At 42.2% G+C, this 26237-nt stretch overlaps 1 protein-coding gene across 6 annotated transcripts; it reads right to left on the bottom strand.

Annotated features, from left to right (window-relative positions):
• Positions 1 to 421: 421 nt before the first annotated feature.
• Positions 422 to 24736, bottom strand: glcci1b (glucocorticoid induced 1b). Of its 6 annotated transcripts, none has more exons than XM_085803527.1 (9): positions 24579 to 24736; positions 24043 to 24408; positions 17560 to 17705; positions 9879 to 9968; positions 7752 to 7874; positions 6719 to 6856; positions 3125 to 3314; positions 2341 to 2461; positions 422 to 2032 (listed from the first exon to the last, which is right to left on the bottom strand). In XM_085803527.1, the coding sequence occupies exons 2-9, from the start codon at positions 24341 to 24343 to the stop codon at positions 1678 to 1680; spliced, it is 1464 nt and encodes a 487-aa protein (XP_085659653.1). In that variant the 5' UTR covers positions 24344 to 24408; positions 24579 to 24736; the 3' UTR covers positions 422 to 1677. The 6 variants fall into 6 exon arrangements, with proteins under 6 accessions (XP_085659653.1, XP_085659652.1, XP_085659651.1 ...); XM_085803526.1 differs by having other exon boundaries at positions 17560 to 17708; XM_085803525.1 differs by having other exon boundaries at positions 7752 to 7877; positions 17560 to 17708.
• Between the last annotated feature and the right edge of the window lie 1501 nt (positions 24737 to 26237).

Here is a 26237-nt window from a genome sequence, read left to right on the forward strand (position 1 = left end):
ATCTGCCGGGATCTGTAGTTTGAGCCAAACTTTGTTACACAAAAATATGTTAGTGTAGATTTTCTTTAAAACAAAATCAATTGCACTCAACTTCTGATTGTTTTAACTTACAAATTGGTCCAAAAAAAAAAAAGAAGTGATTATCGTCTCACTTACACGTAAGTGCTTAGGCTTGGTTCAATGATTAGCGCCTGTGTTTGAAACACTACGACACCAGTGTTTATATGTTGTTGAAATGTTTATAAACTAAACAAAAACGCACTTAAATCCTCTGCTTCTGGCACAAACATGGTGGGTGCCTTCTGAGTCCCAAATACATGACAGGCCTTTCATTGTTTTGAAATTTGCTTTGGCATATACTATATATATGGGGCAAAACAAACAACATAATTGTCAACTTCTCAATTTTGGGAGGGTGTAGCTTATTTAGCTAGTTCCATTTATGTGAGAATTCACGGTTGACCAATGCAACTGTGATCTCTGGAATGTGTCGTAGCACCTGAAACTCTAACCTGAACAGGTTCATGCGAAAGCCATCTGCCACAAACTGTGACATCGATCAGCTGATTCAGTCTGTAATAACCTCCCTCTCCGGGGGGAAAAAATGAAACATCTCCGCAAAAGACCGTATTGTCTTTCTGTAGAGGAAAGTCAAACACTGGGGAAAGGCAACATAGTCCGAACAAATACATTCCACATAACCTGAGTTATTGTTCTGGGTAGTGTGGGGCAATAAAACAAGGCAACAGGGGAGTCGTGTGCTTTGTGATTGGTTATTTGGTCTCTGTATAAACGGCTGATATTAGCATTTTGTGTTGAGCTTACCGAGTTTAAATCGTGATTAGACCAGAAAATGCAGATCTAAGTCCTGGATTCTGAGCCTGCACTCCAGTGACTGCTGGTTTCACACAGACACTGTGCTACAAATACTTTATAATAAACAAATAATATTAATTTTAAAAAAAAGGCCGTGGCCCTGGTCTAAACAAGTGCAAACTTTGTGGTAAATGTGGGAAAAGGTATTCTAACTGTAAGACATCCCGGTGTGTGGAGAAAAAAAGATGAAACAAGCATTTCCCATCCTGTCAAAAAGCTTACATATGTACGTCAGATTTTAGCTGGCTGAACACTTTGCAGCTAACAAGCTGGTTAGATTATATGAGCAGAATGATAGTCATCTCTTGATAAGGTTTTTGGATTTTTTTCACTTTTTAATTTCAACTTGATAGAACTGCCGGCGCTACGTAACACAATAATTTGAGCAGTCACCTCTACTTTTTTTTTGCAAAAGAAAGCAAAGCTATTTTTGTTATGGGTGATGTCACGGTACAGAGGAGAAGGCTAGGTTAGTGACAGGTGAACGGAGGCTGTGCCCAAGGTCAGCGCTCTCTAACATCTGACTGAGAATGGCAAAACCATCAAGTTTGCTCGATCAAATCACCACAAGAGCAGGACCAACACTGGGACCCAGCAGATATGCTTGTGCTGCAGGATGCTGGTACCATTATCCTCCAAAGTGTTTGCTATCTCTAGACCTTGGGCACTCCCTGCTGGCTAATGTTAGGATTAACGGAGTGCAGGGACTTTTTTTTTTTCTTTCTCTTTTTTAAACCTTGACCACCCGACCAGTTGAAATGTTTCAGCTGTGGGTGGGTTCGGTTGGCGGATACCTGAGGACTAGCTGGTGAGGAGAACGTGTGCTGCTGAACCATCTTTCCCTGCGTCTGTGTCGGGGCTCTGGCTGTCTGTGCTGTTGTCTGTGTTAGCGTCTGTGCTTTTGTCAGTGCTCCAGTCGGTGGAGGCCGGAAAGGTAGGTAGTGGTGCGGTGGGTAGAGTCGGGGTCACCTGAGGCCCGGGGCTCTCGTTGCCGTGAGCGACGGGGCTGGCCGAGGAGCAGGACGAGGGAGAAGCCGGGGAGAAGAGGGAGGAGCAGAGGAGTTTGACGGGGCAGAAGGCAGAGCCCCTTGGAATGAAGTTCACCTTGTTTTTGTCCGGGCATGAGAAAAGAGGGAAGCCTTTTGATTTGCCAGACCTGGAGACAACACAGGTTGAGCTCAGTTTATATTCTGCTGCTAAAAGACTGTTCAGATTGAATGCTAACTGGCTAGCTGTTTCTCCAGGAAAACTTTTCCCCCCTCATCCCTGCCTCCCACAGTGGAAACGCTACTGGCTGCTTTGTTGTTTTATCTCATAGTCAATGATATACTGCAGCAAAATGGATCTAGGTTTTTTTCTTTTAATAATCTGTCTGCTAAATGCTTGAACAAAAGACAACAGCACAAACACACAGCAGCAAAGAGGTGGAAGATGTTGAAATGAAAGATAAAATAAAATACTCACACCAACTCCTCAAACACCTTGACCTTCTCGCAGCCCTCTGGAGGTTCCCGTTTAAACATGTAGCTGTTGTTAGGTTTGGGTGAGGTGGCAAACTTGGGGAGAGGAGAACTGCACACATTGTCTGAAAGTACAGTGAAGAGAAGAACATTTACTTGACTCAGTTTCAGTTGTGATGACAAACTGGAACAACAAACTGAGAAATACTGGGAGTAGCAATTTGCTTTTATAATGTATACATTTAAGATACTGTGTTGATACTGTAACTAAGTTTGTGGTCCAGTGCTAAATCTAGACTGTTCTCTTGCTTTTTGAAACATCATCATCTACAAACTCTTTTTTTTTTTTTTTTTTAATTCATTAAGGCTCAATTCTTCTTATGTTTAATACAAGCATCTCTTTCTGGCCTTTTCCTCTATTATTTAACACTGTACTTTGATTTAAACCTAAATTGTTCATGTTTGAATTTCACCTTCACTACATTATTCTGAAGTACAGTTCAAAATACAGGTCTAGGCATGATTTCAATTCTAGTACTGTGGTTAAGTACTGAAGACCAGCTTATACTGTGTATAGTGTTGTCTGTGTCTGTCTGATGTATCTTTATGGGATATAAGCATGTAGTAGCAAGTGACCGAGGAAATACTGACACTAAAATGAGTAGTCACGGCGCTGCATGGATTTAAAAATAAAAAAAAACTCTAGACCAAGACTTTTAAATGTAAAATCCAATCTGCCCTTCATTTCACTGAACACTAACAAGCTGAGTCTGTCAGTGAAGACACACCTTTGTCGATTTCCTCTGCAGAACAGGGGCTGCCGTCGGGGGAGTGGAGGTGGTCGGAGCTGCAGGGCCGGGGCGACGGGCTCGAGTCGCCACTGGAAGGGGCCTGCGTGTCCGTGTCGCGCGTGTCCCCGCCGTTGCTGTAGCGATGCGGAGGGAAGGGGGGCCGACGGCCGTCCACCACGTCCATGGCCTGCCAGGTCAGAGTGCGGAGGAGGTGGTGAGAGGTCATGTGTAAACATACATGGATGAGGTGATGCGTAGCATTTAAAAACATTAACATTGATTCAATCTAATGTGTCTTTGGAAAAACTCCTGTAGCAGACGCTGAGCAGCTACCTGTTCACTCACTGGACCACGTCGGTCCAGGTTAAGAGAAATCAGCAAAAAGTACAAGAATGCCTGGAACTTAAACGGCCTCTTGTGTGTTTGCCCGTCTGCTTAAAGGGCAATTGGAGAAGCAAACAACAAACCAGATGGTTAATACTTGACAGTAGATGAACGATGAATGCATCCTGCTTTGGCACAGCTGATTCGAAAGGGAGAGAAGAGGGGGAAAAAGGAGGCTTGGTGCACAGCAGGCTGTAAATCTGTGCTGGTGTGATGTTTGTATGTGTGTTTAAAGTCGGTGTGTGTTTGTGACTTTCTAAGAGGGGAGAGCTCTACAACCCTGCCAAGGTTTACTGCCCCACATCAGGCCAGATTTACGGCTCTACTCGCCTCCAAGAGATTTAATTCAGTGCGAGTGAGAATATATGTGTCCTGCTGTCCGACTGTATGGTGCACAGTGTTGTAAGTGACTTTACAAGAAGGTTGTTTGTGAGCGTGTCATAAATTTGAAGCACAGCCTAACAATCTATTTTTGACCACAGGTGTATTTGTGTATATTAAATTCAACTGGACTGAACATATAGGCCTGTTCACTCCTTCATTAACAAACATTACCGATGTAAACAAGTCACTCACACTCAGAGCGTTAATGACTGTGGTCCAGAGTGTTAAGTGCCACATGCTCCGACAGGACGCAGACAGAGGACGTACTTAAGAGCAGCTGAGGTTGAGCTAGCTGGGATGTTGTTGAGCAACCGCCTTTCTAGGGAGCTGATGCATGGTGACGTACCCTATTGAGTTCACAATGGTGGCAGATGTGTGGGCTTACACAGACAACAAAGGCCGTCTGCATGCACTATACACTGTATGTGAGTATATTCCCGTTTAATCTGTGTATTTAAAGATGGTGAAGCAAGTTCAGACTGACAGTCAAGTTCTGATTGGGTGTTTTAGTTTTGATGGTGATCACAGACTGTAGCTTTTTGCTGTATTCACCCCATGTGGACAGAATGAAGAATAGAAAAACATCATATTCTTATACAGTAACTTGGGAGACTTCACACAATATTGGTGTTGGTTGTTGATCATCCCAAACACTAGCCATGTACTCACTGCAGAATAATAACAATGGATCCAAAATTAATTGTTCTCTATTGTGTAACAGCTTTGCAGCAATTTTCTAAAAAAAATGGGGGTGTGGATCAGCCTCAGTCACTATAATAAGAAGCTAAGATAAAGCTTGAGTTAAAGATAGAATTCCAAAAGTAGTTGCACTGTAACTACATCCGTGCTCCAGGCTTTAAAGACATATCGACAGTTCTACATTTATTGTAATTATGAGCAGAACATATAAGGAACTTCTGACAGCTCCAGTCTGTCTGTGAAACCTCCTCTGTTGGTGACAACTGGGACGCTGCAGTCCGTTATTCTTTCCCATTCAGCTATTTGTATTTAAAATCTATAGGAAATGAACCTGACATTTACAAAACATCACTGCAAGAGGTATATGGTAGTTTTGGTAACGGCCCAACCCATAAATAAGCCAGCCAATTCAACCACCTGATTTGAGGCTTACTCAGACGGATCGGTATCGGCGTATGCATGGGTAGATAAGAACCAAATAAACACTTCTTCTTGTGTCTTCTGCTTTCGTGCAGGCAAATTACAAGATGGTTGGGTTTGATTTAGACATGATGTCCCTTGAGGGGGGAACAGTTCACAAAAGCCACAGGCTCATGTGACGATTATGGGGGTCACAGTTTTCAGTTTGGTTTGATACATATAGATACATATATATATATATATATATATTGATGGTGTTGTTTGTTGTTATATTGATGGTGTTGTTTTCTATTATTTAACACTGCAGAAATACCATACATCACCAAAGAATAAATACATAGATAGATGTCTATCACATATACATAGTCTTTCTATTCATTTGATTTTATTAATAAAGTAGAGAGTGTCATGCTTGTTATGCTAATGTATTTGTTTCTACCTGCAGCAGCAGCCCCTCTGAGGCTTGTTACCACATCATAACATCTCCCTCTACATGTTCAGGTTTCTGCAGGTTGTTGATAAAGTTTTGGTTTTACTTGTGACAGTTTTATTGCAATTACAGTAACGACAGCGTAGCTCACATCAGATCAGGAAATCCTCAGGTTATTGTTTCACTTCACCACTCTGATACAATGCACGTGTTTGTGTGTGTGCATAGTAGTGACGCACACAGACGCACACACATACTACATGTACATACATACATCTATAGGACCTTTAAGGCATGTTCGGGACTCCACAGATGAGCCATCACATCAGACATGTTGCTGCTTGCATGGGCAACACAAGTGGCAAAGTGTTTGCGCACAGTCACAATTTCCCTCTCCTCTTTCTTACAATAACAACACTCTCATTATCAGGTTACAACTAAATCCAAAATGTTCCCACACAGCGGACTGAGACGATGCTGTTGGAGCCTCCTCCGTCTTTTCCACAACTGACCTGCTGATGCACTCAACACTGAACCCCTCGGCCTCTGATCCACTTGAAAAACCTCCTCTAGGTTCCTGGCACCACAAGGCTTTTTTGTGTATACCCCGGCCCCAGCTGAGACGAGCAGACCGAACAGGACCTATTTATTTTGGGAACCACTTCACCCCTGATGTCCCTGCCTCGGTTGTCCACTACAGAAAAATAATGTTAGTGTTGATTCAGTTTGTGCTCATCTCATGTAGGTTTGCCCCATGCAACACCGTAAGACTGATGAGGACTTGTGAAAAGGAGACATATGGAATTATTCATTAGTCTTTTGTCCTTTGTGTTGTTGTTGTTTTTACTATAATTTATATTTATACATAAGAGTTAACTGCAGGGTTGCACTAAACAGTAGAATGTTCCGTCTCCAATAAATATGTCAAAAGTATTTGAACCATATTTGAGGGATCATTGCAATTTTGGATGAGTTCATCTCACATTGTACATTGTGCATTTTAGGCTTTTTATTTATTTACTTTTTAGATTGTGTACATGTATATGGGTATGCATATATATGTGTTTGGGTGCATATACCTGCAGGTGTCTGTGTCTGTGTATATGTGTATTTATTTTAGTGTTCGTCTTGTTAATTGTACCCTTCCTGTTGATATGTGAGGGGTTGGGGAAGGGTTCATGAAATTTCTTGAATGTGATTTTCTGTAAATACCCTCAAACTTATTAATAAAAAAAAAAACGCAGTTATATCTAAACACGTGTGCACATCTCTACCTGTATCCCCTGCTCCCAGTCCTCTCTGATGAACACATTTTCTAGCTCGTGGCTGATGCCCTCCACGCTGCTCGGCACTCTGCATATGAGGGATTTTGGCACAGGGATGGTTGACAAGGCTGATGAAGTTCCTTTGTACTGGAGGTAAAAGAGATAAGAGATAAAGTATTAACAAATATGAAGACATTAAGTTTAGTTTGGCAATCAAATGCACAACAACGCGAGTGTCCAAGATCAGCTTGCAGTACTGAATTGTTGCTGATCCAGTTCCATGACATATTTAATAGGTGGAGGTGTTCGGTTTAAACACAAAGTGGGATTAAATGTCATAGGGAACAAAAACACAGCCATAAATGGGATCTGCTATAGATGGGTATAGCGTGTTGCATATCACTGTTTATGTTAATTTTCCCACAGTGGCTGATGCGCCGTTGCTGGGCATCTGTTAATGAATCAACTCCAAACATGGAGAGGAGCGGGCATGCCCAGACACATTCCCCCTCTCCTCTCCTCTTTTAACACAACTGGTCAGAATGGAGACTCATTAACTCAGGCCAACGCTATGCAACACACTACATCATAAACATATGATCAAATATAGACTACACACAAGATTACAAAATAATGTTCATGCTACACCTACTCCTCAAATAGTGTCTGTGTTTTATTTTTCACTAAATTCTATAACCACTGCCTCCTGATAACTTACAGTTTCATAAGAATGAAACAGAGACTAGCGTATCTAAAGAAAACACCTGATAGGTTTATCATTTTAAACTGTTCACCAGAGAGCCGACTTGCTTAACCCTGGTATGTTCATTTTCAGCTCTCTTATCTTCAACGGCTGTGATATGGTTTGGTCACCGTCTGTTTCATTTGTATGTTTTTTGTACTGTGGCTGCTAAGCTACCTTATCGTGTCCGTGCTGACAGGGCATCACCAAAGTCAGGGTTAGTTAATGTTTTCAACTGAAAAAAGGGCCATGCTGGTGGTTGAGTTTGGCAGGGCAGGAATATTGACAGGAATAACTCACCTGAGCTTGGCATGCAGTGCTGTGCTGCGCCTGTGGCGGCAGCTGCATGGAGCTCTGCTCCCTGTCTTTGCTCTGCCGGCTGACCTGTTTGCTGCGCTGCAGCTGCAGCCTCAGTTTAGCAATCTGCTGGAAGAAAAGTGACATCACTTCAGCAAATGATAGCTCACCATCAAGTCAAGTATGAGTTGTTGTTTTTTTCTGTTTGACTGACCAACAGAATCCAAAGAAATTCAATTTCATAAGATGTATTGATTATTAAAATAGTGTCAGATTAATTGCCTCAAATGAACTGATCAAGAAATAATCAAATTGATTAAACATGTTGTGTTTGGTTGTATTTTTTGGGGGGGTGGGGGTGTTCCTCTTCCTCCTTTTCACAACAGATGGGAGAACAAAGATAACCCACACTGATAAGAATATAGTTGTTTTTGCCAAATTAATTATTTGTCCTTTACTTGTTAATCATTTTCAGGATGACTGGGAGGCTTTCTTTTCGGGTGTGACTAGCAACTATAATAATGAATCACTGGGCTTTTTCACAAAAAAATATAAACTACTGTGTGCACTCAAAGATTGACTTGATCTGAACTATGTTGCAGGGTAGTTCTGTGCATATGATTATAAATTAGTTATGTCAAGTTCGGTCAGTGGGTGTTTCTGGATGTGGCCCAGTATGAGCCTAAAAACAGGATACCCTTTGTGAGGCTAACAGACGCAGTTGTACTATGCAGACAAAGGTGTGGTCTTCAATGCTGATCTTGTAATCCTGGCAACACAGTCAACAAAGAGACTCGCTCTTTTCATAGATGTCCTCCCACACATGTAATCGCAGAGGTTAGAGAGCTAGAATGGAGTTCACTGCATTCATTGAGTGACCGCAACAGTTGATAATGACAAGTCCAGGCAATCCCAGTGTAATCTCAGAGGATGAGAAAGAGGTTTTCCTGGCTGTGCTACGCTATTGATTGTGCAGGCCAAGGGCCTGGGTTTGTCTGTAGAAAGCTCAACACCACATTTTTCAAACAGGCCGAGTCATAGTGCTGCATGGCTACACACAAACACATGGATGTTATTTATGAAATCACATTCTAACAATCTGTTTTTATGAAATCAGACTGTTGCGACTCCATCAACAGGAAAATATATTTTAATAAATACAGCCGCAAGAGAATGCATAATACGTATCACTTCATGTCTCACTTTTACAATTGTTGACATTGCTTAAGTGCACTGTGACCAGTGGCAGTTTAAATCCACACCACAACCAATTCTATTTATAATAAAAACCTCAACAGTTGCACATCTCATTTTAGTAATTTAAGAACAATGTGAATACATCCAGATGTGTCATTTAGCATAATCAAACCAGTTAAATGTTCTTTGGATTGAGCAGGGTTTAACTTTTTAACTGTAAGTTGTGTGTTATGAAGTTATGTGAAGTACGAACTTGAATTTACATTGCTTGGCATGCAGGCCATAAAATGTATGGTATGTAGCTCTGTGAGCTGGTCTTTAAGTGTAATTGTTTTAAATGATTTTTTCCTTGTATGCGTCAATACTTGAGAACTATAATTATGTTGGAAACAGAAAAATATGTGGTCCTATTGTGTTGCAGGGTAAACACAATAAGCACTTGTCAAGTTTTTAAGTAACACGAGTTCCCCCGAGCCGGTACACTGGGTGCAAGCTGAGAAGGGAACAATATGGCTGTTTCACCCTCGAGAGGAGCTCCTGCACTGTCTCTCAAAACAACAGGCCATAATGAGATGCGAGGGTGCAGTTGAGTGGGAAACAGAGGGGAGAAGGAGGTTAAATTTAGACTGAGGTCTGGAAAGCTGGAGACCTAATAGCTCCATGTGGTCGTTTGGTTGGCCACCAAGTCCAGCAAATAGACAGGAGTGGAAACCAACTTTAAGGAGCATAATATTTAGGCTGACCTCAGCCCCTGACAAATAAAACACATTTGAGTGAAGGCAATGAACCTCAAAAAATGACAAAAACATGCTCGTCGATTTGGCTGGGTGAGCGTTTGAAGCTTGTGGATGTTTTGCTGACACCGGTATGCTGTGTTGATGGACAGTCTGTGGTGTTTGACGTGGAAAGCGCAGTTAACACAGGTGAATCTACCTCTTTGAGATGGTCTGCGCTGCCCCAGGAGGCTGACCGCTGGTGAGGGCTTCCCTGTTCTGCTCCTTCCTCGATCCAGAGACCTGGAGTCTGAAACACAGAGACAGAAATGTGACTTATGCTTCATATGACGCTGTGGGTCAGCAAGTCAAGTGTGACACACTCCTCCACAAGAGGATAAACAAGTTTCCATTGTTTGTTTTAACCAAGATAGAATATATTACATCACTGTAGCATAACCTGGTATTAACCAACATTTAGGTTCTTAGATTTGTTTACATTGAGGGACAGCCTGTTGTTACAAAGATCATGCAACTGAAAGGTCACAAATGTCACTTTTAAAACTGTCAAATGTCTCTGATCTATAAATATTTTAACATATTTATTCATTTGTACATTAAAATTATAAAATATATGATCTAAAGACATTCACATATGAAACGCTGTTACCAAAATATACTCATGAATGTAAAGTTACAAAGATGCCTGTGTGCAGGTAGGGAGCTAAAAGCTCAGAAAGATTCTCTCCTTCATCCTCATTATGCAACTGAATAGCTAATGTGATCTTTCTGTGGAGTCACTCAAGATGTGGGCATCAACTAAATACCTAAAACGTGTAATGTTTAGATAAGCAGTTGAGAAAGATGTGGGTGAAAGTAGTAATGAATGCCGTGTGTTCGGGAGTAAAGTAAAAAAAAAAATCTGGAATCAATGAAAGAGGAGGAAAACAGTCATGAGACCCCCGTCCCCGAGGAAACAACCACACTTAACAGGAAAAACAAAAGTTGCTGCATGTTTGATTGTTTCCGCTGGTGAGCCAGGTTAAGATAAATACATCTGTGGCAGGCCTTAAAAAGACTATTTCTGTCTGCAGGCTACAACGACTAGAATAAAAAAAAGAATCCAAAAACCACCGGCCATTATCATCATTTAACAAGTAAAACATAGCTGGGGAAAATAATTACACGGCTACCAAATAATATATGTTTACATGCCAAGAAGACATATTTGCTAGCCACAGGTGATATTTACAAGGACTTTACCAACAGCTGGTGGGTAGTTCCCACCTTGGAGTTTTCACATTCAGGAGGTGAAAGCATAGAAACAAATACTAACTATGTATCCCATCTGCTCTATTAAGTCTGATTTGCAGAAAATGTACAGCACAGTGCAAGATTTATACCAGCTCAATGAGTCGAAAGAGAAATGTTGTCAGTAGTTAGTAAAGCAGTAAGAAAACATCTCATATTCAAAACATTTGCTACCAAAGAGTATAGAGGCAGTTCTGTCTCACTGAACGTGTCTTTTAGACCTCTACTGCATAAACAAGGAAACGGTTAAGTTATGTAAATATATGCAAAAACAGAAACAGACTGAGGATGTTTCATAGGCTTGTCTGAAACCACACACTTCCCCTCGATTATGCAGATCAACAGCCCCTCTGGTCGTCAAACAAATCCTTAAACATCTGACGTTTTTTTTTTTTTTTTGGTTAGCACAGTAGTGCTAAAAATCTGAAATGTCACCGTCTCCACACTGCCTTATGTCTGACCCCACACAAACAGAAAAACCTCTATGGCTCAACCAACGCACAAGCCTTGCCCTATGATATGGAATATCACACTGTGAATAATGAGGAACACCCGTGAAGCCGCTCACACTGGCTTACTGGCGCTAGCTTCCCCTAGAAAAAAAGGACAGCGAATTAAATGGGTGCTTGTGCTCTCATAAAAGGGACCACTGTGCCTGGCCACACTGGATGGCAGATGTGTAGCTAGCCTTTAGCATTAACATTTTGCGCATGGCCTACTATGGAATGGCTTGTGCCGTTTGATGCCTCTGCCAAACAGAGAGAGAGACTTGATGCTGCGTCCTAATCTGTTCATACAGAATACAGACTGCTGTAAAAGGGCAGACGGGCTTTATGGAGCAGTGAAGTTAGCCGTTGAGGAAAAACTAAGCTCTCACAGATGTCGCTGAGTAGGCACGCTGCTCTCGCTACTTGTATCTCAAAATGAAATGTTTTATTTAGCAATGACCGATATGAATAGGTCTTTGCAGAAGTGCACCTACTTGCTAATCATAAGAACAGACAGACATCGTCACTTGCACATGTGAATTAAGTGTGAATAAGGTGAGATTTTCCTTTATTTTAATTAGCATTTAATCAAATGTATCTTTTTTAAATTTGTCAAGTGATGACAGCAAATGAAGAAATTCTTGCTTAAAGGGATAGTTCACCCTAGAATGATATTTCGCTCATTATCTACTCACCCTCATGTTGACTAAGGGCTGGAAGAAGTGTCAGAGTCCTCCGTCCCTTCTCTGAGTTACAGGGGGTCTCGGCATAGCAGTGCATGTCCATATAACGGTTGCAAAGGGACACCGGAGCTCTTCGTAAAAAAACACACACAAAAAAACATCCAAATACCTCCATGATGCTCGTATGTAATGTCCGTCTTGTGCTGAAGCCCCAAATTGCGTAATTGTCCCGAAAAAAATTAAATAAGTCTATATTTTAAGCTTGTTTGTAGCGGAAGCTTCTCGAAGCTCCTCTTCCTGGTCCGTCCAAATCTCGCGTGATTCGCAGTAACTGCACTGACGCATGCTGACGCCGGCGCAAATCACGCGAGATTTGGACGGACCAGGAAGAGGAGCTTCGAGAAGCTTCCGCTACAAACAAGCTTAAAATATAGACTTATTTAATTTTTTTCGGGACAATTACGCAATTTGGGGCTTCAGCACAAGACGGACATTACATACGAGCAGCATGGAGGTATTTGGATGTTTTTTTGTGTGTGTTTTTTTACGAAGAGCTCCGGTGTCCCTTTGCAACCGTTATATGGACATGCACTGCTATGCCGAGACCCCCTGTAACTCAGAGAAGCCACGGAGGAATCTGAAACTTCTTCCAGCCCTTAGTCCACATGAGGGTGAGTAGATAATGAGCGAAATATCATTCTAGGGTGAACTATCCCTTTAAGGGGACAATCTTGTCTGAGGCTAGCTGCACCTTAATTGTTTGCATCTTAAAGGGGAACACTACAGTATGTAAGTCCGGTCTCTTTTCCTCTGGTTTGCTAACCCTCCTCCCGGCCATGTGCATTTGTTTTCAACGAAGCCAGCGAGAAATCAATAGATAGAGTGGTGCATAACATTATATACGGTATACGATGTAACGTTGTGTATATTTGTGTAGTCTTATCTGTCATAAACAAGAGATCATGGGTTACAGGGCGCATTTATGTCGCGGTGCGCAGACATGAGAGCTGGGACACCGTGGCAGCGGCGCTGATCTTGCAAAGTTTCCCAGCCAAGAGACGCTAGGTGGAGGGCAGAGAGCCTCCATTCTCCCTGTAACAAGTTACAAGTAATTTATTCAATCATAATTATTCCGAAGCTGTTTAATTACGGTAAAAATGTAGCATAGTTAAGCTAAAAATCCTCCATAGTTCCCCTTTAACCTGCATTTAAATCAGCCTGTGGTTTTTTAAGTTCATTCTAAAACATTCAATCTTTCCGACCCAAAGGCGGCTCCATCGGTTCAACTTTCACCTTTTCAAACTCAAGAATGCAAATTACCTTAAATTATCAACAAGCCACAACTGTCGAGGTTGAGGTCGCAGTTTTCTTTATTGTGGAATGTGGATACCTCAGTTTGGGAGTTAGCCACAGTGAAATAAGACCGTTAAAAATAGTGCCTTCTATCTTTCTTTATTGTCCATGTTGTTCCCCACAAACAAACTGTCTGCTAACAAGAACACCCACCTTTATTTACCTCAGAGGCCCCTTTATCATGCTTGCTCTTGAACTGCTGGTCTGAGATGTGTGCTTTGCAGACTTGTGTGCCAGGTGTCATGTCTGATAATGTACTGCTGTACAGATAAAAACCCTGTTACCATAGCCTGCAGCTTGCTTCCCATTATATTCCCACCCAAAGGGTTACAAGCAGGCAACATCCTCAAGAATCCAGCTCTGTTCCAAAGCAGGAAATAATGACTGGGCTTCAATAGAACTGCTGTGGAATTTGTGCTGGTTTGTTTAGACTGCACGTTGAGACATGTGAGCATGAGTGCCACTGCTATCGTTTGGTGAGGTTGCGAGATGAGAACATAGATTTTGATTTGGTGAGTTGACTTTGAATATGTAATCTTGTGCAGGTCTGAAACTCACTTAGCATTCCAGAAAATGGACAGATATCACTCAGAGGACATTTTTGTTGCTTGTGCTTGTTTCAACCTACATTAATCTATATTCAGATAAACTCTTAATCTACAATATACAAGTTTACATAAAGATTATATGAGGCAAACATAAGGCAGTAGGATTCACTGTGTCACACTGCTTAAATTTGATGTCTGGCAGTGGCACAACATCATCAAGCATTTGTGGTATCACTGGTTTGGCAGCTGCCAGCAAAGAAAAACTTTTCCAGGCATATTCTCAATTCATACTCCTGGGCCGATAATGAAGCTGTTTAAGCAGATTCACGGTGGCTTGAAAGGCAGCAGGCTAGTTTATTCTGTTTGTCTTTCTGTTATGTTTTTTAGATTACAAAATACAGACCACTGATTAGCCATTTCCTCTCACACTGGGGACAGAACGTACACGCATGTCAGTGGTCAGCTGGCTGCCTTTTGTGCTGTGTTCCAAGTGCAACTTTTTTTTAAACAGAAGACGTGACGACATGCGCACGGTCTGCCTTTGTCGGTGCTGGTTCTTTGAGGTCGGCTTGGTGGTGTCAGGGCCCTAATCTTCATACAGACGTTCTGTGTTCTGTAACCACAGGGCCCAGGGCGCACAGACCTATCCCGGAACAGTGATTAGCATATGTATGGGCCCTCTGCTCCTCAACTCCCACACAAAAGGCAGGCGGGCCGTGCAGCCACGAGGGCCAGGTGGTAAGCAGTGGGATTTCTCCTCGCCTCAGCCATAGCCAGGGGGACAGGTGCAGACAACTTCACCTCCATGCAGGGCTGTATTACAGCTCAAAGGAGAGGCTGTCTTGATACTTGTGCGGTACACAACAAAAGAAGCCAGGGACCCTTTGTCTGCTGCTTTCTGCTGTTGTTGTCTTATAAAAAGAGCTGGGCCCAGGCATAGCTTGTTAACAGGAAATGCTCTCTGACTATCCTTGGGGGAGTTTGTGCATTTAATCGCTCAAGGATTGTCAAGTGTGTCACACTCTCCCACATCATTACAACATAGCCAAATGTTTTCCGTCGAAAAATTTCCACAGCTCTGACGGACATAAATCTCTTTACTGGATTTTCATTTCAATCGGCTCTTTATAGATATTGGCTGGGCACTATAGTCAAGGCCATGTCACCATAAAGCACAAGCATACATCACTATACTGTACGCCAAAGAAGCAGTGGGTAGGAATGCAGGATCACCGTGTCCTGCGCCCAGACCTGTGCATTAACATTTTTCAAGACATGATGATTATCAAATTGGTTTTCCATACTTGTCCAGCCTTTCCAGAGCAGAACAGGAACCCTGTAATTAGAGGTGTTTACTCTGCATACAGCCACTTCAAGAAACCCTGCAAGGCCCTCTCACCACTTCCTCAGCCTACACACAAAGAAATGAAGCCCATGTAAATGAGGCTTGGCGGTCCTCATTGAGACACATGAAAGGCTTCTGTTAGCAAAGAGGGAGCAGCCCTTGTCATGATCATACATATTCAATATTCTTTCAAAATACAAACCCAATCCAAACCTCCAACCCCTCCCCTATATAAAAAAAAAATTAAGCTCTTTGAGAAAAACTGCATTTTGCCATCAGTCACATGGCAAGATTAGTGGGTGATCATGTGTGGGGCTGCTGTCCAGGAATACTGCGGTCAGGCTGAATGTGAAATCCATACATAGGCCTCATGAAGTGTTATAATGTATTAAAAAGTGGCGCTGTGAGGGAATTGCAGTCTATTAGGCCTGTACTGGCAGTCGTCTCCCAGACCATCCATCACATGGCTATAACGAAAGAATTTGGCTGTGGTTTGCAAGTGCGTGTCTCCTTTACCAGCCACTATGACTGAAACTAGTGATTATTTTAAAGTTCTAACTATCTTCATTTTCTGAGAGAGAAGTGAAAGTAAGTGGTTAATTCAGGGATTTACCAGACACTCTGATCTAAGGTTGGGCAACATGGTCTTATGATAATATAATATTTTGACATACTTTTAGCAGATCACATGGGGAAAGGTGGAGTACATGTTCTAACTTTGGTCTGTTCCCCCCTAATGTTGCACCATGCTTCTATGATAATAGCCACAACTCGGGATGCCACGATTACTTGTTTTCACAATTAAACACCACAAGTAATTGATCATAAAGATTCCTAAAAACCGTCACTTTCCGAAAAAGATCATGTCGGAACCATATCGGCAGATGTGCACCAAAGTAAAGGAAGATGCACAGATACTAACATAACACTGAATTGGTGGGAATTTAAATGTTAGCGTGTCATTTGTAATTTAAAAAAATGATTAAAATAAACTTAAACATTTTCTTTAGAGGACAAATAATGACTTAAATATTTATTTTATTTTAAACAATTCCCCTGGGGGATAGATAACTGGTCCTACAGAGATTAGTAATGTAATTATATTTTGACTATATTTGATTTTACACATTTACACATTCACGTAAAATGTATTGATGCATAATAATCGTGATAATCGTAATACCGTGATTAATCGTACCAAGTACATCTATAATAGTGACATCCCTAGCCACAACACAAATGTATGACCTGATGACCTGTCATTGCCACCTGCTGATCTTAATCACCCAGATCCTAACGCATGTCATTTTGATTATTTTTCCTTCATGTGACAGTTTACAGTTAATCTATCAAGCCACCTGCACAATGTCAAAGGTGCTTCATTTTTGATAGCAACCACTTTCACTTTCAATATCCATATTAATATGTAGTAGTATTTATTTATCATGGCGTTGCATGCAGAGTGAAAGAACCATTTCAGGGGGCCCTGGTTCCTGAAGTAAAAATACCAGTTATTTTTCCCATAGACTATGTTATGTGAGTTACAGATGGAGCACTTCTGCAGCTTGGATCAACATGAAATGATCCTGCTTATATCATCAGTGGAAAAAAAAAAAGATGGGACAGCTGCATTAGAAAACATCTGGCTCATTGATAAAAAAAAAGGTCAAAGGTACAAGTCTGTCTACGTGATGCAAGGAGAGAAGTTACTACAACTTCCAGGGTGTATTTCAGCAAGTGACATCTACTCACCAGGACAGCTAGAGCTAAAAGTTAGTGTTGAGAAACATGGCAAAACTGCTGCTCAAACAGATTTACTGTTGAATTTTGGATCAGTTCAGCAACTTTTGTTGAAAAATGTCAAACTGACCAAGACTCTACGGCATCAGTTGTCAAGCCTCATGGCAAACTGATGGACAAAGCTTGATTTCTCAGAACCAGTTTTGAAATAATTGACAGTTGTGGTCAAAACATCAGCCAGGACTGTTACATTATCTAATTGATGTTTATATGTTGAGTAACCCTTAAAATTATTCTTTTGAGAAGAAAAACGCCTTCTGGAAACAGAACAACTCCTCCCGCTCCACAACTCTGTTATCACAATAAATATTATACTGCAGCTCGCCTATATTCAAGCCTATGGCCAAGACAGGATCCCCTGAATGGCATGTACCTGTGTGGCTTTGTCTTTCATACAGGAGGGGTAGGGTCCGTGGGAGTCCCGAGGCCACTGGCCGGTGAGGTATGGTCCTGTGATGGCATCCAGGGAAGATGTCCGCCGAATGGCACTGGAACTCCGGACCTGTAACTTGGACCTTTCTGCTGTGAATTGGAAAAAATAAGGAAATAGGATGAAGCATGTATACACGTATACACACACACACACACACACACACACACACATTCATGCAAGCATAATTGCGTAGGCAATATTCCCAGTCACCCCGAGGCACCTTAAACATGTGATGTTCCAAATTTGTGAGTGTGTAAATATGTCACACACTACTAAAATGTCACCCTTCATGCAAATGTGTAGCCAAGCACTGGAAGCCATATTCTGAGTGGGACATCAACGTTAATCGTTTACAAGTCAAAGCAATGTTAAAACAACCTGTCATGTGATTTGAGGGGCAAATACGTAATTATGTTGTCTGTTGGTAGCAAAAAACACATATTTCAGTTACAGAATTGATGGTACTTTGCTCCCTGGCAGAGAAAGGTTAAGACAATACCTCTAAAAACTATTGATTGTAATCATCACTTTGCACTCATATCTGTTAACTACTGCAGCTAACAATGTGTTAAGTGCACCAGTGATCCTGATGATCTTGTTTTCTAAGTGTTTCTAAGTTCATTTTCTAATCTCACAAGTATTAGTGCAGAGAGCAGAGCAGGCTTCAGAGCTGAGGCCTGGAGCAAATGTAAATGGCTGAGCAGGAGTATCTGATGTTATGAGAGTCGTCTGCTGTGAGCCAGAGCAGTTAAGCACACACACCACCCACATAAGAACTCATAAACAACCACACCACAATGCACATCAATACTGCCTGCATCCACTCAACATTCCTGCAGTGACACGCAGAAAAAAGAAAAAAAAAAAAAAAGAGAGAAAAACAAAACACGCAAAAACACAAAGGCATTAGCATGAGAGCAGCATGAGGCTGCAGTAAGAACTGGATTAAATTTATTAGCCTCATTTGCACTTGTGCAATTACCTTAAGTCAGTGAAAGCTTCTTCATTTCTGTGTCAAAGACGGACTAAAGGAACAGAGTGGTGATCAGGAAATATGCCCATTTGCTTTCTATTCCTTGTCTGAGTAGGCTAAGGCTGAGGCCTTTCCAACACGACCACACAAACTAACACACACAGACTAAACTATCTACATGAGGCACCCCTCTCCTAGCAGAACTGCACAGCCATTCATTGTTGTTCTTTGTTCATAGAATACACAGGCCTACCCACCCAAAGGTATTGCCTAAGTAAGCTTACTGGGCTACAGTAAAATTCCCTGAAGCATTGTAGACAAAGGAAGCAGGCTAAATTTCCATCAATATTGATATAGGCCAAGCCAGTGCTCTCAGAACCGGGATTGTGGTTATTTTCCATCGTCTCCCCACTTGCCCGACTAGAATAATCTCCTGATGAGAAAAAAGAAACAGTGTGAAAGAAGCCAAGACATCAAAGCAGTCCATCTGCTGATTTCAGGGATAAGTGAGTGGTGTCTGTGATATTAAAGGAATATTTTCAGCCTCAATTTTAGATGAGAACTTTCCTTCATTAGCCATTCAGCAAGCTGTGAAATTAAAAGAAAAAAAAAAGAAAAATCACCACATTTCCAGGGATAAATAGGTGGTTTATTAACTGTACTGGTGAAGCAAACTTGGAAAAAAAACAAACATGTGGTACAAATCAGTAAACCATGACAGGACTGTTTCCTGTAGGTTTACATAAGGCTGCATGACACTGGTTGGGAGGAAAATCCCAAACATTTAGCCTGATCTTGTGAGCGTGGAAAAAAGCACATCATTCTTTGATATCTCATTGAGGAGATATTTAACATCAGGTGTCATCTTAAATGAAACCTGATGTTAAAGAACAACCTAAGAGTTGTTTCAATTTAAAAAAATACCGGTATACAGATCAATCTTTTTCAACTAAACTTCATTGTACTTGCTCACATTATCCACACATGAAGCAGGGAAATGCCTATTGTCAAAACTGTGTAAATTGGTTATAGTCAAACAGGGGTTTAAGGAGAAAACATAAACAATGGGTACAGTGTCTGTCTGGTGTCACTGACACTTTATTCTTGAGTGGTACTGTTATGTATAGTGTTATGAATTAGATTAGTGTTTTTATGAGTGCTGATTAAGTAACTTCAAGAGTAGCCAATCAATTGTCATCCATTTTGAGACTCTGAGACCCATGTGACCTTCTGTTTTTTCATGGGATAAAAAAAATGATTAAATTTAGAAGAACAGATAATCAAGAGCTTAACTGGTTAAATGAGATTATTATTTGTAATAACTCAGTGTGTCATGAACTTCTGGTGCAGCTCTGTAACAACCAAGGGGGCAGTTGTCGGTCTGAGGAGTGAAGCTCACTTCCGCGTTCAAAAAACTGCAATCCCCTCGGCTGTCGCTGGGGGCTGGCTCCAGAAGGGAGCAACTCCAATTGAGCCCCATGTTAAAATAGCCGATTTTACAGCTTAAAAAAACATATTTACAGCCTGGTACATTTCATTTTTTTGGTCTCAACCGATAGTTTCTACCCCCGCACACACTCTGAGGGGGGTGAATTTTTTTTAAACTCTACCGTTTTACTGTTATTAGGTTTAAAGTTCTGGCCAATTAGGGCGCAGAACCGTTGAGTGACAGGTCCGGCCATAGATATTATATAAGAACTAGATGACTCACCCGCAGCTGTTTCCCAATGACAAATCGTAGCCAGTACGGCGGCCATCTTGGGACGGGCAACTCTCTCCCTCAGAGCATTAAGCCTATGGTGCATGTTCTGCTATAATGACCATAACTTGCTCAGTTTTTGTCCGATTTCAAAACGGTTTGATTTTTATGAACGTTTATGCACTTATGATGCTGCATATTTAGAATCACGGATAATTTTAATAATGTTTTTTTTTTTTGTAAAAGTAACATTATAGTGACATTATGCAAATAGTTGAAGTAATAGCTACATACTGATTTATTTTTCACAGAGTTATGAATCGTTTTTTTAGTGCAGATGACTGGATCACCTATCTATTGCACTGTAACTGCAGCCAGAGTCAGAGCAAGTTGCCCGTCCTCATATGGCCGACTGTGAGCTACGCCTGCCTGTAGTCCGATCCACCCCCTTGGGTCCGGCGACCGCTGCTACGAGGCCAGTGGGCGGGCCCTCGGCCGGCCAACGGCCGCACCGCTCCAAATATGGCAAGTAGAATCCAACATGGCGCGGCTCAAACCCCCGTAGTAGCGGCACAAAACAGACTCCCCCAAACCAATGGGTGACGTCACGGACGCTACGTCCATTCTTTTTACAGTCTATGGTCACAACCTATACTGTGAGTCAATACACCACATCATACCTTATAAACAGTGGGATCTCTTCACCCACTTAGCTAGACTGCAGTTCATACAGTAGTTTCTATCAAGTGTTCCTATGTGTGTTCATTGCAAGCAGAATTATTGAGGAGGCACTGTAAATGATATTAATCTTGGCCATGTTGTTGTAAGTTATGAGTTTCAGCATCTGTCCCTCAGCTGGTCAGGAAATTGCTTGTTAGCATTATTAGCATCTCTCAATGAGTCCAGTGGGTAACTCCCACAACAAACCAGCCTAGACTAGTTTGAATGTATCTAAATGAATGAGACAGGTGCTAACAGTGCACATAATGTAATTGTTTGCATGTGAACAGTGACAAATTGTATATAATCTGAACACATCAAAGTTACCCTGATGCTTCACAATGTGCTGATAAAACTACAGAAAACATAGCACAACTGATTTGGACAACGCGCTCATTTTCACATTTGCTCCTACTCTGCAGTTTGAATGGGTGACAATGAAGCAGGCCTGTTTCAGCACAGCTGGCACTTTGACAGAGAGTGGGGACTTTCATTGTTGGGACAGTATGGTAAGAGAATGATGTCATGATTGGCTGGTGAACCCAAAAGGTCATAATGTGGAATATAATACTCTTTACTCTGTCCTCAGCAATCAGGCCAAGATCGGAGCTGTCTGAACGCCACTGCAGTCCGTTACCACACGCACATTGTCTGGCGCTGACACTCGTGGTACTGTAGGGCACTTTGGATTGAATTCCCCACCAAATGGCAAGCATTATGTCTGTGAGTGGGTTCAAAGCACTGCAGTGAATGAGAAATTACAAAGTGAACAGCCTACTGCCTCAGTCGCATCAAGCTAGGGTCCTGTGATGAAAGATTAAAGGGATGGTTCAACATTTTGGCAAATTGGCCCATTGGCATAATCCCTATAGTTTTAGGAGTAGGTTTGTTACCTTAAGTTGGCGGTGCAAGCTATTTTTAGAACGGCGGAGCAGAGTCGCGAGCTGCTCAGAGCTACGCTACGGAGGCTAATGGAATTTCTTGGTTTCCCTCATCAAACTCATCAAATACACAATCCAACAACTCCAAAACGCTACACCACACTATGAGATAATAATGTTTTCAAGGCAAATGCAGAGACTGCTTGCCGAAAAATCGCCCCCGATGGGAACACGCGTCAGCGGTTTTGCATGAATTTAACTCAAAAACAACTTTGTCTCGCAACGTTCCGTTATTATCTCATAGCGTGGTGAATGTGCAGCTCACAACTTGTCCACCAGAGCGTTTTTGAGTTGTTGGATTGTGTATTTGATGAGTTTGATGAGGGAAACCAAGAAATCCCATGAGCCTCCGTAGCGTAGCTCTGAGCAGCTTGCGGCTCTGCTCCGCCGTTCTAAAAATAGCTTGCACCGACAATTAAAGGTAACAAACCTACCGGTACTCATAAAACTATAGGGATTATGGCAATGGGCCAATTTGCCAAAAACCCCTTTAAGATGACTAAAATTATGCTCACATTGCATTACTGCGGCGCCGGCGCTTCCTGTAAAACTGAGATAACTGGTGTTTCTGACTGCAAGTAGCCACCAACCCCTCACTGATATGATCACGGTCGTCATCCGAGGCCTCTCGTGCTGCATGTTTGGACTGTGAGGTCACGGCCACGAAGGAGGGTCAGGTCTCCATCATCGCCGCCGACATGGGACACTGGTCTGGGTTAGAGGTTGTCCCTTTCAGAAGGACTGAGGTATGCGTGGCATGCCGCAAGGGGTGGGAAATCCACACCAGACCCAGCCGCCCGCCGGCCAAACACGGGTAAAATTCGTCATGCCTGGTAAGTCTGCCTACTCAGTTGTTGTGGAAGGGGAACTCGTTTCCTGCCTTGCATGGTACGCTGGACAAGGTTGGAGGTCATCTCATTCAAAAGAAAAACTAAGGAATGCGAAGCACGTCACAAACAACAAATTCCACACACACACACAACTCTGTAATAACCTGCTGCACCGAGACAAGAGGAGGACTGCCATTTTGATTAAAGGTTGGAGGGATAAGCTGTTAAATTAGACTAATGGGGGGTATGTGGTTGATCTCCAGCGTGTGGCAGTTTGATTTGTGACCTCGTCTCACTGAGCACAGAACATTGTTCTAGAGAGGATACCTGATGATTTTCATCTGAACTTATGCAAATTCCCACCCACTGTGAGCAGAACTTGATTGGGACTCTTTTTTTTGTCTCCACACATACTTCCATATCTATCCTAACATGCTTCAGAAACACTTGAGATAATGTGTGGTTCGGTCTGTGTGTTGAACAGCAAACACAGGGTTTACAGAAAAATTCTTCCAGCAAAAAAAAAAAGCAAGAATACTGCTACCAGGCTGAAAAAATCGGCCACAGTGTCAACATTTGGCAGAGGAGGCTGTCACATAAATAAGATTTAGCGAAGCACTGGGAAATGCGGATTTAGGGCTGCCTGCGCTCTCATGTCCTCCTTCAGTTTGTCTCCATGTCATTTCCCAGGGAGCAGCTCAGCATGACACGCAGCACTGGCCTCCATGTGGAAGGCAACATGGTGAGGCACAGCATATGGTTTGAATGTGCACACAGTACCCCTGCTGTATGTACGCTGGCTGAGGTCACACCAGGCAACACCTGACCATTCACTCAGCAATGCTTCTGCTGGGACCGACGTGGCCTCTTTTACAACTGAACAGCATATCTTTCTGCCAAAACTCTCCTCCTCCCTCCTCTCTCTCTCTCTCCTGTCAAAAGTCCATAGGAAGTAAAAGAGCCAATAGTGCACTCTATTCTCTTTATGAGTGCCCAACTGTGTAAGTGGATGATAGGCTACATAGTTAATGCATCAACCTGCTTTGAATCAAGTGCCAACCTAGCTTCAGATTCACAGCCGACCCCCTCACATATGCTATCTAACGCAACTGCTATATTCATATGTTACTGTCCAGCTGTTTACCAGCAGGTTTAACACAAAGTTTCCATGGCAAGTTATCAGTGGACAAACAGCACGTGGTGACCTGGCATTTCTTGGCCTACATAGGGCAAAGCATTTGAGTGAAATAAGTGTTTTACCTCTGGAGACTGGAGAGTCTGGGGGGCAGGAGGAGTCTCTATTTTCGGGGGACAGTCTTTGCTTTGCACTTCCTGAACTGAGCGTCGGGCTGGCGGGGGGGCTCGAGCCTCGGCTGCTCGTGGCTCCTCCGTAAAGGGTCGGCGCCCGCGTCGGGCTGCTCTGACCCGCACGCAGGAGCTGGTAGGGCACGGTGGCACGGATGGGGTGCAGACGGCAGCCGCTGCCGTTGAACGAGCCGGGGGAGCCCGCATTGCTGCGTCTCACCCTCGGCTGCTGGAGCGAGTTGCTGGGGGCTGACATCCTCCGAAAGTCAGCGTTAATTCCTACAGCAGTAAGTGAAACGTACTGCCAAAGTTGCTGCTTCTCTGGAGGAGGAGGAGGAGGAGGAGGAGGAGATGGTGGGGGGAACGGTAAAATAAACATTAGCTTGTTAGCAAAAAAAAAAGAAAAAAACGTTAGCTTCCTTTTTACAAATTACAACTCAGGCGCTCGAGGAAAACCAGCTCCAACACGTCTTATTTTGCGATAAACTTACCTTCAGGATACTAACACATGCCGACGGAAGCTGTAACCTTTACGTATGTAACTTTAAAAGTTGTTTTCTGTACTTCTTGAAACGTTTAATTCCTGTCTTCCAGCACTAGCTCCGTCTTCCCCATCACGTCCACTCACTCTAAATGACAGTTGTTTCAGCCAGACTACTGGCTGACGGCTGTGGGCGGGCCACGCTGCTCGTGTCTGACTCTCTGATTGGACACTGGCGTTGTACAGTAAAGTCGCTGATTGGTGCAAGTTTGTCTATGGACCGTACTTTAAGCCAATCACGTCGGCTATGTGTTATCAATATGGCTAAAGTTTTTCTAACGTAAATGCCATGTAATGTAGGTTGTATGAATTGTCCATGTTGTATATCGTTGCTACTACAGTATACTGCAGTGGGCTATTGGATAAATAAAATGTACAGAACCCCATACCGTTTGGATTGAGTACGAATAAGGACATGACACAGTTAAACACTGACGTAAGAAAGTACATCATTTCCTTAATGGCGAATTTGTCTGTAATTTACACCTCTAATGTACACTCTTAACTTTATCAGCTCAGTATTGGGGCCTTGCATAGTTCCAAGAACTTCATTATTTTAGTTTGTACTGAGCTGTGACTATACTGTTGTGTTTTATCAATCACTTACATGCGCACTGCAACCATCCCTTATAAAACTGCCTTGTACAGCAGGGGTTAATAGGGGCCCAACACCCATTATCAGTGCCAGGGCCTTGTTGAAAGTTAATCTGGTCCTTTCCCTAGTTGTAATAGAAATATATTTGTTTACTTTCCTATTTTTCATTGAACCCTGCTAATGGACCTCACAGAGTTATGTTTTTACATTATCCATGCAATATTTCTAGCACGGTACATCTAGTTTATTATAACACTTTGACCCATGAACAGATGCTACCGCTCAATTGTTTTTTAATGAGAGGTGAAATGATTAGTCAATTTATCATCAGAATCAACAAAAACATAATTTGCAACTACTTTCACAGTGGGGTATTGTTTCAATTATTTTTCAAGCAAAAGAGAAAAATGTCAAACAATCTGTGGTTCCAGCAACAAAAATCAGCTTTTTGCGCTTTTATATAACTGTAAACTGCATATTTCTGGATATTTTAAGACCTTACACTGACTTCTGGGAAGTTGCAATGGGCATTTTATTCATCAAATACTAACATAATGAGGGAAATAATGGCGCTGCTCATCTTTGTCGGACCCTATTTCACATTTTCCTGCATATATCTCAGTTATTGAAAGTGCACTGAGAGTTACAAGAAACCTGAGTCAAATTCCTCATACGCTTTAACATACCAGGCCACTAAAGTTGGTTCTGATTCAAGTTGTTGGTCAACTTATGTGGTAAAGAGTGCATTTCAGTCTCAGTCTCTTCAGTTTTAGGCCAACTTGGTCCAGAGCTCTTCCAAATGTAGAAATCTGAACATCTGCAATTACATGACAAGTGGATAAACTGCAGGAGGGAGATCATGTGGTTTGATTAAAAGAACAGTTACTAATGGACCATGTGAAAAGGCTGATGTGTCATTAGCTGTTTGCGAGATCAAAAACAGGTAAATATGGAGTTTTATTGCTTGTCAAGATCTGAGGCCCAGATTTCATTGTTTTTGTTCGTCTTCGTCTT

The sequence above is a fragment of the Trachurus japonicus genome, chromosome 16, assembly GCF_045865225.1.
Source record: "Trachurus japonicus isolate A0001 chromosome 16, Traja_1.0".
NCBI lineage: Eukaryota > Metazoa > Chordata > Actinopteri > Carangiformes > Carangidae > Trachurus > Trachurus japonicus.

Excerpts from the sequence above, each read along its gene's own strand:
- glcci1b (XM_085803521.1), bottom strand. The coding sequence starts at position 24,466 with ATGTTTATTTTACCGTTCCCCCCACCATCTCCTCCTCCTCCTCCTCCT. Across the intron at positions 9,969-17,559 it reads TGAAAGACAAAGCCACACAG|ACTCCAGGTCTCTGGATCGA; the intron begins GTACATGCCATT and ends TCTGTGTTTCAG. Across the intron at positions 3,315-6,718 it reads ACTGGGAGCAGGGGATACAG|GCCATGGACGTGGTGGACGG; the intron begins GTAGAGATGTGC and ends CTGACCTGGCAG.